This window comes from Limulus polyphemus, unplaced genomic scaffold (genome assembly GCF_000517525.1).
Source record: "Limulus polyphemus unplaced genomic scaffold, Limulus_polyphemus-2.1.2 Scaffold2927, whole genome shotgun sequence".
Classification (NCBI taxonomy): Eukaryota; Metazoa; Arthropoda; class Merostomata; order Xiphosura; family Limulidae; genus Limulus; species Limulus polyphemus.
In genome coordinates, this window is record NW_013668537.1 from 61,752 (window position 1) to 73,121 (window position 11,370).

General features: G+C 36.6%; 1 protein-coding gene across 1 annotated transcript in view; it reads right to left on the bottom strand.

Annotated features, from left to right (window-relative positions):
• Positions 1 to 10,532, bottom strand: part of LOC106468236 (galectin-6-like) — a 51,913-nt gene extending 41,381 nt beyond the window's left edge. The window contains exon 1 of the mRNA XM_013928653.2: positions 10,379 to 10,532. Within this exon, the coding sequence (XP_013784107.1) occupies positions 10,379 to 10,444 (66 nt within the window). The 5' untranslated portion in view covers positions 10,445 to 10,532. The remainder of the gene's footprint in view (positions 1 to 10,378) is intronic.
• Positions 10,533 to 11,370: the final 838 nt, after the last annotated feature.

An 11,370-nucleotide genomic window follows, 5' to 3' on the forward strand; every position in this document is an offset into this window, starting at 1 on the left:
TAAAATGTAAAGGCAGTACTGTGTATTTAAAGTAATAACAAAGTTAAATGACTTTCCTAAATTACTAACGTATGAGTTCTGAACTTTTGTTTGTAATTTCGCGCAAAGCTACACGAGGGCTATCTGCGCTAGCAGTCCCTAATTCAGCAGTGTATGACTAGAGGAAAGGCAGTTAGTCATCACCACCAACCGCCAACTCTTGGGCTACTCTTTTACCAACGAATAGTGGGATTGACCGTCACATTATAATGCCCCCAGGCTGAAAGGGCGAGCATGTTTGGTGGAACGGAGATTCGAACCCGCGACCCTCAGATTGCGAGTCGAGTACCCTAACCACCGGACCATGCCGGGCCAGTTCTGAACGAATCTGTTCACAAGTTATAATAGCCTTAAGGTGTGCTTAGTAATCTCCAATGATGGCAGTGAATAAGAAAGGTACAAAGTTTTGTGCAGACTTCAGGTGGGTGATGGTGGACACACGCATGACGCATTTCTGTTACCATAGCACGATGGAAGTTACCAGTGCCAACTTCCTAGGTCAGGCGTCCAGCTACTGTCTGGTCAGGCAAGATTAGAAAGCAGGCCTATTTCACCGCACAACATCTTGTGTGGTTAAGTCAGGTATTGAAGGTTGAAGAGCTTGATCTGTCTGATAACAATAGAAATATCGCAATACCTCCCAGGATGTTCACAATGAGTCAGATGGAGAAGAGCCAATAATACAACAGCTCAGCTGCTTGAAAGGTCAAATGTGGCATCTAAATTGAGCTGGAAACTCATTGGGACTGATTGTAACTAATGAGCAGTTAGAAAATGGGCAAGAGTACGGTATTCGACTACAAAGCCCAAATGCTAAAAATTAGTTATGCCCCTCGCATTGAGCTATAGACTGGAGCTTTATGATAAAGTATTGGAAGGATATTGGTGAGCAGATTTTTTATTTGTAGTCTGAGTGATTATGATATCAATAATTGAAAGGATGTGGTACCTACAATCCTTGAGTTATTTAGTGGGTTGATGTAATCCTGGAATGTTGATGGTTAATAATAGCTTGGAATTTTTATGCACCAATATGCCAAACGATTTGCAATCTTTGTTTTCTGAGCACTCACGTGGAAATGTATGGTAAACATTGACATACGTTTGAGACTTCTTGAGTTTATATGACTTTAGGCTATATTTAGACACAACCACACCTTTGGGTTTAGTACATTTGTTCCATTCTTCCAGGTCTATAGTAAGGAAGCTGTGCTTTTAAACAGCGTAAGGACTTGTACACTGAGAATTTCTTGTTCCACTGGACTTTGTTCGAGTAATTTTTTGTGATGGCAATTCTAATGGGTTTCTCACCCTATAGATGATACTATATTGGATGGTATCAGGGCCGGATTCAAGAAAGGGGCAATTGCTCCGGTCTCCTCAAAAACTGGGTGTCTCATTGAAAAACATATGTTTGCAACAGTGTTATCGTGACAGCAGTAATTTCAGTCGTTTAATATACCCCCCCCCCTCTCTTCCACCCAGTGGCTCAGTTGTGTGTGTATGTTTTATATCAAAGCCACATCGGGCTATCTGCTGTGTCCACTGAGAAGAACCGAATCACTGATTCTAGCGTTGTTAATCCATAGACTCCCCGCTATCCTACCAGAGGATGGCTCAGTCGTAATTTTGAAAGCTCACACAGCTAGAAAACCAAGTTTCGATACTCTTGGTAGACACAGCAGATATCCTCGTTGTGTAGATTTGCGCTTAACAATAAACAAACAATCATATAAAACAATTATTAACACGTTTTTTACCGGTTGCTCTTTCATAAATATTTGCTCGTCCATTTAACAAAAAATCCTTTGTCATTACTTTACATTTATTATAAATATTAGAATTATTATTTTGTATATTGTTTACCCATCAGTTGTGTTTATGTATTGATCAAACTGTAATTTACAAATAGTGGTGAAGTTATGAAGTTCAGTTCCAATGTCTCCCCCTATAAAAGTTGTCTTCCTGCCAACTCTGGATGGTAAGGCTATGGATATTGGTTGTCAGCTATGACAATAAATTGTTGTTGCCCCTGGCAGGTAACACACACTGTTTTTATATTAATGTACATTTTTGTATTCTCGTTGACAACACAAGTTATGATCCAGGCTGTGTGAATTATAGAAATATTTGTAATCATGTAATTCTGCATTGAAGAGGTCAAGGTTGTTGTATAATATACACCATAGCAAATGAGAAAAAAGTATGCCCAGTGTTTTTTATTGGTAGCGATGGTGAAGAAATATATTCGGATAAGTATTATAGAAATATTCGAAGAATTAGCAAGTATCAGTAAAGCAGGATCACAATATCTGACCTGTTTCGAAGTAAAAGAAAATATGATGTACCCAGTAGTCTTTAACTAGAATATATTCAGCTTATAAAATTTAAGAATTCATGAGCTTTTTTAATATTAGTGAATATGACTAGAGAAGGCTACTCCACCTACCGCGAAATCTTGTACTACTCTTTACCAACAAATAATGGGATTAACAATAACATTATTTCACTCCCACAGCTGCAAGGGTGAACATGTTCTGTTACGAGCTTCGATACCGCGACCCAAAGAATACACAGGCTTGCGAATTTAAATGTCATTTTAATAACTGATTTTCCATAACTCAGCTACGCAGATTTCAAAAATAATATTCATTTTTTTCTATCACGTAAGGATATTTTTACAACTCAGGAAGAAAAAAAACTCTTACTTAGATCAATTTATTATTTCGTTTACCACAATGAACATTTTTTATTATTATGTTTGTTAACAAGAATACAAACAAACTGAAGAAAAGGGAAGGACATTGATGTTAAACGAATATGCATTCTCATTCACCCTGATTTTTTTGTGAAATGTAGGTCCTTCTTTGTATATTGCGTCATGACGTTTTGTGAAAAATCTGTACCTGATGGAGAAAAATTGATATCATCTTCGGATATCATCAGCGTACAATGTAAAATTTTCAAGAGAACAAAAATATCGCAGGCCTGTGCTACGAATCCAGTGCCATAGCCACCAGGCCATGCTAAGCCGATTACACACGAGTCTCTAGAGAAACCTGTAAGACCAGCACAGCTCCCAGTTCCAGGAATGTTTTCTGATATAGATAAGCATATGTATCAAGGTAGGAGAAATGACACACAATATATACTATACTCTATTAGAATATTTTCCTAGAAAAGATTCAATAGAAAAAATCAGATCATCTTTAACCATATGTTACTGCTGAACTTGTGACTTATCAGATTCCAGACTAATTCTGTATTTTTACCCATACTTTTGCTTTCTAGACAAATGGAAAATCCTTGTCTTACATTAAACCAATAGATAATTAACAATAACTTGATTAAATTTACAAACACAAACTTAAAATACAACAAAGTCTCTTAATTTTACAGGACGTTTCTTTTTTCGTACTTGTCTCTGTCTCATTGGCTCCCGCTTCACGTGGGGTTCATCTGCTCCGTCAAGAAATGTTTCATTATCGGTAACAGTCACATCAGTGGTAGTAGCTTCATTAACGGCTTCACTGTTTCCCTTCTCCAAACCTGGTAGAGTTTCTTCTTCTTGAACAGTGGCTTTTTCAGGTGACACGTTTTCAGCAGCGTCATTTATTCTGTTGTTCATTTCGTTCCAACTGAAATGTCTTGGGCCGTGATAACACCAAAGCCTGTTGGCATACACCACATTTGGCTTACCTCGCCGAACACATTTTATTCGGAAAGTCATGTCTGAGAGACAATCCACAATGTCATATGGGCCTTCCCATGGAGAACACAACTTAGGAGACTTCCCCTTGGTCTTCCTGGTATTTTACAACCACACCTTGTCTCCTGCTACAAATTTGACTTCATTAGATCTCTTATTATAACATAGCTTCATTGAATCAGCAGACGTTTTCAAGTTGGAACACACTTAATGATGACTATCATCCATTTTTTCAGATAACACTTTAACGAACTTTGGCACACTTTCAGCCAACTCTTCGTTAGGTGGGCGTCCTGTTATCAGGTCCACTGGCAACCGAAGTTCCCGACCAAACATCAGCTTTGCTGGAGTGTATCCAGTGGCTTCATGCTCCGCTGTTCTATAGGCCATCAACAACGGAGGGAGTAAGACATCCCAGTCATCTTTTGGCTATTACAAAACTTTGCCAATTCCTGTCCCAGTGTCCAGTTGTACTTTTCTATCATCCCATCAGACTGTGGGTGAAGTGGCGTTGTCCTGGACTTTCGTAAGCCAAACAACTTGCAGCATTCATGGAACACAGCTGATTCAAAGTTAAGGCCTTGATCTGAATGCAGTTCGTATGGCATACTAAACCTGAAGAAAAAATCACTAATAGCCGAAGCTACAGTTGTACCTTCCTGATTTGGTATTGCATATGCCTCAGGCCACTTCGTGAAATAATCCATCATCACACAAATGTACTTGTTTCCAGCACGAGTCTGGGGCAACAGACCAGCAATGTCGATGGATACTCATTCCATTGGTGTGCCAACATCATATAACTTCATTGGAGCACGTCCCTTATGCTTGGGTCCCCTTTTAGCACAACATGTACTGCAGATCCTGCACCATTCTTCCACATCTTGCCTCATACCTATCCAGTAAAATCTCTGTCGTAGGTGACTCAATGTTTTCTTAACTCCAAGATGTCCTCCTATTAAGCCATCATGGGATTGATACAGCACAGCTTCCCGTAGCTTTCTCAATATAACTGTTTGCCAGGTCGTCACTTTCCCATCTCTGGACAATAATACCATCTTCAAGCTTCAACTGGTCCCATTGTGCCCAATAGTTCTTTGTCACAGGGCTTAAGCTAGACACCTTCTCCCAAGCAGGACACAAAACACTTGCTTGTAGAAAATCAATTATTGGCTTCAAATCTTGGTCTTTCTCCTGTTCTGCTTTAATATCTATACCTGGTTCCACTTGACCATCATCAACTCCTTCAGTCACTTTGACTTCAGCTTGATGGCATCTGGTTAGTTCAACCTCTCTTTTGCAGCAATGTCTGCAGTCAATTTTTGTACATTAAGAGATGCTGATCATTTTAATAATACTAAATATAACAAACGATGTTGTTTTATTTATTAAAGGGTTTACTTTGTTTCGAAGAGGAACATCTGTGTCAGTTTTCTTTTGGTGTAATTAGTTTTATACGCGTTATACATTTATAAACTTAGAACTTCCTGTTTAGCGGACCTGATTATTATTTTGTTTTAGTTTTAGTTAATATTACCAAAAAAATTCCAAATATCTTAACCCTCATCTTCTTTATTGTAAATTCAATATTTAAGTGTAATTCGAGATTCTTCATTTATTTAGTTCAACATCATTTTATTGTTCTTTTAATCCGCGCATATAGCTCGCTTTCATTTTGTGTATACCATGTAAAGCTTAAAAAATAAACTGTTTAGATTCTTCACACGTGGCTATCTGCTCATAGCTGTCCCTAATTTTGAACAGATAAATTAGCAGTTAGATAACAGTACCCTCTGTCAAGTCTTGTCTAACCTAACAGCGGGATTTGACCACTCTTACCGCGAACCCAGACCTCAAAGTGCGAGGCATGGTTTTTTAGGTAACGATAACAGTAAGCGAACCATGGTCCATCTGATTGAAAGGCAGGGAACACTACCCCATGAGGCCAATGCAAATTTGAGAACAAACTTATGTTGTCCTTATATTTTCATAAACAGTGGCACACACACACACACTCTCATATCTCAAGAAGTCTTAATATATTGATTTAATTCAAACTAAGTTTCATCATTATCTTGCTTTTGGTTATCGATTGGGAAGTCTGGATATTTTAAGCAAACTCTCCTAGTAACGCAAGAGTTGAACACGTGTGTGAATCTGCAGATGTTTTCATCGTACCATTTGCTTACACACGTGTTTAAAACTATCATGTTTTCACCAAAAGTCGTCTGGATATTTTAAGCAAACTCTCCTAGTAACGCAAGAGTTGAACACGTGTGTGAATCTGTAACTCTTGCGTTACTAGGAGAGTTTGCTTAAAATATCCAGACGACTTTTGGTGAAAACATGATAGTTTTAAACACGTGTGTAAGCAAATGGTACGATGAAAACATCTCAACACGTGTGTGAATCTGTTGATGTTTTCATCATACCATTCGCTTACAACACGTGTTTAAAACTATTGTTAAGTCAGCGAGGTCACATGACTAGTGTCACGCTACCTTTCTAGAACTATCCTGTATCTTGGTGAAAGCCCTAGCATTTACTAGATATAGGGTAGTCTGGTGTATAAAAGAGGGTGACAACGTGACGCGACAATGTGTGTGTAGGTAATGAGTAATTGAACTGCAGTCAGATAGAGACGTATTGTTGAAGTCTAGCTCGTGATACGTGAATAATAGTTTGTTATAGCGCAACCGTTGAAGTTGAGTGTATCGGTAAAGTTATATTCGGAAAGAACAAACCAGTTTTATTAAGTAAGGACTTGTGTCGCTAAAGTTTCGTCGGAACGAATTTACGGAAAATCAATTAACAAACGGAGACGTAACACTATCATGTTTTCACCAAAAGGAGTACGTCAGTGCAAACACCCGTGTACTAAAGTCCCAGCAATTAAATATAGGCGTTCAGTTTGTCTTGTGATTCTTCGTTTTAAGTACTAACGAGTTCCACTGTGAAAATGTTGCAAAAAAGCGATTTTCAAGATCTGTACTGAACTTGCCATACGCTTTCCCTATAATTTTGTTTTTCTATTTGGGTAAATCCTTTCTGGCAAATATATAAACCCTTTTCACTCCCAGCGGAACTGTAACATATTTCTTACGTTCTTAATCTTAATTACACCTGATTCAGCCCTTTAGGTTTATTTAGTAGTGTCTTCTGCGACGCTTACTCAAAGATTTTCATTTCTTTTCATTGATATTTAGAAATAGCTGTACACAGCGACGTCTAGTAGCGAGCAAACATACCAAATTATGTAAGTTTAAGTTTTGTTTGTTAGATTTCACACAAAGCTATTCTAGGACTGCCTGCGCTAACTGTCTCTAATTTTGAAGTGACAAGTAAAGGGATAGCAGCTAGTCAACACCATCTATTGCGAATTCCTGGGTTACTCTCATGAGACCAAACAGTGTGATTTGATCGTTACTCATATAACGAACCCCAAAGAATGGAACGCTATTTTCGTTCTTTCTTTTTTTTGGTAGTAATTGGCTGCTATCCACTGAATCTCTACAGTCCTGGAGATTTGCAAGTCTGTAATAATTTGTCTGTTGTTAAACATAAAGCTGTACAATGGTCTATCCGTGATATGCCCACCACAGGTATAGAATTCCAATTTTTAGTATTACAGTATACGCCTACATACTTTCCGCTGTGCCACTAGGGAACATCTGATATAACTATGATATCTTATCGTGCTTTCTTTCTCTTACTCTGCTTTTACAACACAGTAATTTGGTTTGCTTCTTCAAGACTTTTATATTTTTGTTTAGTGATAATATCCGAATGTTTCTTCGTCTTTACAATTTTTGGATTTTAACAATGTGAATAAGATTCCTTCCACCAACTTTCTTCTTTTATAAAAATGTCCTACGTGTTTATTCTTTTATCGTATGAACTCTCATATTAAATAGTCGAGACTAACATTTTGATCAGCTCTAAAATCATATAATACGTGGTCCTGCTTAATAAAACAAACGAACCACGATTAAGCTCATTCGAACGTAGGATGGACTTTCTTTTTCTCCGTTTTAAGAGGCCCCCAGGGGTATGTCTGCGGACTTACAACGCTAGAAACCGAGTTTCGATACCCGTGGTGGGCAGAGCACAGATAGTCCATTGTTTAGCTTAATTTCAAACAAACAAACCTTTTTAAGAGTAATTTTTTATTCCAGGATTCTGGTACATGACCTATAATGACTATTATATCATCCACTAATAGTGCTATTTAAAAGCAGTACACATTAATCAAGTGGAGTCATTTGAGGGTCAGTTTTCACGACATTTTTGATGTTAATATATTTTTGGAATTGTTTTATAATTCTACATGAGGTTGGTTGGATGTACATGTGAATTGCAGAATTAGGAACGACGTACACAAATCTTTGACAGATGTTGCCAGAATGCACGTTAGACTTATCAGGTGTTTCATAAAGCAATAGCAACGTACTGTGTACTACTACTACTGCTCAGACGTTCTAGCCTGTACCACATTCTTGTCTCGTGATGAACACGTCCTCGCAAATTGTAAAAACCATACGTAAAATTGTCGGTTAACGCCCAACAGTTGTTTAGGTGTAGCGTAGGCGTAAGGAATGTACACACAAAATGAGGTTAGTTTTGAGTCTCTCCTCTTGCACATTGTTAACCACCAGTTTAGTGATTCTACTATGAGATTTCTCGTTCTCGACAGGTTTACCTGTCTTCTTACTTCAGCACTAAAGAAATATTATATCTTTCGAAAATGCTAGGGTTTTATTATGTTTTAGCATCTTTAAAAACTTTTCTGATCCTACGCGTTTTTTAGCTACCGTATAGCAATCATAGAATGGCTCCGAGTTTTTTTTTATCAAGTACAAACTTTTAGGTCATAGCTCCATCTATTGCCAGATTTTAGATCTAATTACAGCCGCGGCTATTGGGGATTTCCTCTTGTTTATATTGTCATCGACTATGAAGTTCAGTTTTTCTTCAAAAAATCTCAAGGCTCAGTTTGTCACATTTAAATAACTTATATAATTATATACATGATATTTTTTGATGTCTTTTCTAAATTTTCGTGTAGGTTTTATGCACCTTGTTAATGACATCCTTATAAACCAAATGTTAAAAGGTCGTAAACGCATACTAATTTTTTATTAGGTAATAGTTATATACGACAACGACTATCACACAGAAGCTTATATCAGTTTGACTGGTGTCTGTGTATCTCAGGGGATGATACACGTGCTTATACAAATTGGTAAAAATTGTGGCTTATCTTCATTAAATATGTCGTTTTGAATAGGTATGCTATGGATTGTAGGATACTGCATTAGAGCCCCTTTTTCTAACTTTGTGTGGTTTTCATTATTTTTCCCTATACTTGCCGATGAGCGAACATAATTTGTAAAGCTTCTTTACACCACCAGCTAGCTAAAGTCACAACAGAAAGTAAGAAGTCGGCTAGTTTTGTTAAACTTTACACAATTTGTCAACCATTTGTTTTGGTTGTTCACTTGTATTTGCTTGTTTTTTATTTGCTTTCCTCGTTAGATTTTTTCTCTACATAATATTTCATGAATCTGTCTTTGCACAAATTTTTGCCACCTGCATGGTTATTATGCGAATACCACATGTTGCATGCCGTTACTGCGACCTTAGTAAATTTTCTTAAGGTTATTCTTTCGCATACCAGTTACATAAAATAAAAAGGACACCTTATGATAACACAAGCTACTTTACATTTTTAGAGCTTATGCAGCGTTTTTTAAACAAAAGGGTTTAATAAGTGGCACCAATATCTACATACTTTGAAAACTTTAGTTATGCTGTAGTCTAACTTTTCTTCAGACCTTGCATAAGAAATATGATATAAAATTATCTTCGACTCAAATTAAAATGTAAATCAAAATGATATCTTCAAATTTTAATGCCCTTAATTTCTGCAACTAAGGATACGTGTTCTTCTATTGAAAAAGAGAGAAACTGTAGCAAAGAGCTCTTCCAAAGAATGATCTATTCATCCCCATTATAGAATATTTGGAGTTTAAAAATTATTTTGTAGTGGTTTGTGGTGTTATCGTCCTTCTAAATTAGCTGCTGTTTTATAACCACTTTATAGTGCTTTAGGTTTCTATCTTTCTTCAGAGTGATTGAAACTTCCATATTCACTTTAGTTTGTAATGTTTTTCGGTGTACTGTTATGTTACTTAAAAATTATTAATAAGTAGAAAACTCAGTTTTTTCACTTAATAAGCTAAAATCGAGTTTTAATTATAGCTTAAAATGTGTTTAAACAGAAATTTAAGAACCACAAATGGGTATCTTAACTTGTGCTACAGTTAGATTGCCAACTGATATGTTTATACCTTCTTCTACTCATTAATTTATTGAAACTAAACTTCTCTCTCCAAAAACCTATAGAAATTCAGTATTAATCATATTCGGATACTAGGCGCATTATCAAATTTAATAATTATTGTATCAATCTACAATAAACAAGTACGTGTAAATGATTTAGGTAAAATTAAAATTTAGTTTCATTCTCGAGTTAGAACTATTCTATACTTTAAATTCTCATTTGTATGATCCATAATTTAAGCTAAAATTATTGTAATTAATCGCAAATGTTATGACAAATAAACTTACCGGGTTACGATAATGTAGCCCTGGTTCTTTTTCAGCTTTTTGGATAAGTTTCTTAACGAGTGACATAACTTTGTTAGTTGTAAATAACAGCACAATACTTGCACCAGACCCTACGAAGACAACTTAGCAAGAGTTCAAGTGGATTCAGTAGGTATCAATGCGACAAATTTTGTCAGATTGCAGAAACCTGTTTATTATAGCGCCCCCTATATGTGATAATATAAACTACATTTTTTTTTTTTTTTTTTGTAGTCATGAGGATGACTATTGAGGAACTTTAGATACTAATGCATCATCGGTGATTCTCGGGCAGGTTCACATGGTTGGCTCAACTCCTTTCCAGGTAGACATTCCTAAATTAGCAGTGTTTATATGCTCCAATAAAATCGAACGAAAAATAAAAACATCTTAATCTGAACCAAACCAGTATTCAGATTAATATAAATAATCACAACCACATAAACTCACATACAAAGAGATTCACTAAACGAAAAACCTTCCATTTTCCTAGTCTGAGCTTCATCGAGCATTTTACCTGTTTTCTGGATGGTGATAAAGATTTGGACTTTCAGAAAAGTTTTGATAAGGTGCCACACATGTGTTTAGTTAACAAAACTACATCGGAATAAGACGGATAAATAATAGAAAGTAGACTGTTGGATGAGAGAAAGCGAAATGGTTGTGAAGTTCAGTCAGACTGGGCTCTTACTATTAATGGAGAGTCTTGGGAACCAGTGCTTAGAGCTTTTTTCATATTTATAATATTGATATGTGCATAATTAGAAGTGTTACGACAGCGGTAGTCACGTGACTCTAGTAACACGTCATGAACTTTTAGAAAAATCATGTCCCTTCGTGAAGCCTCGAGCGTTTACTAGATTTTCGGTATTCTTGTATATAATACCGCCAAAAAGTGACGGCAATAATGTAATTGAACTGCAGACAGAGATAGAGACTGACAATTGAGTCGAGCACGTGAGTCATTCGTTGTG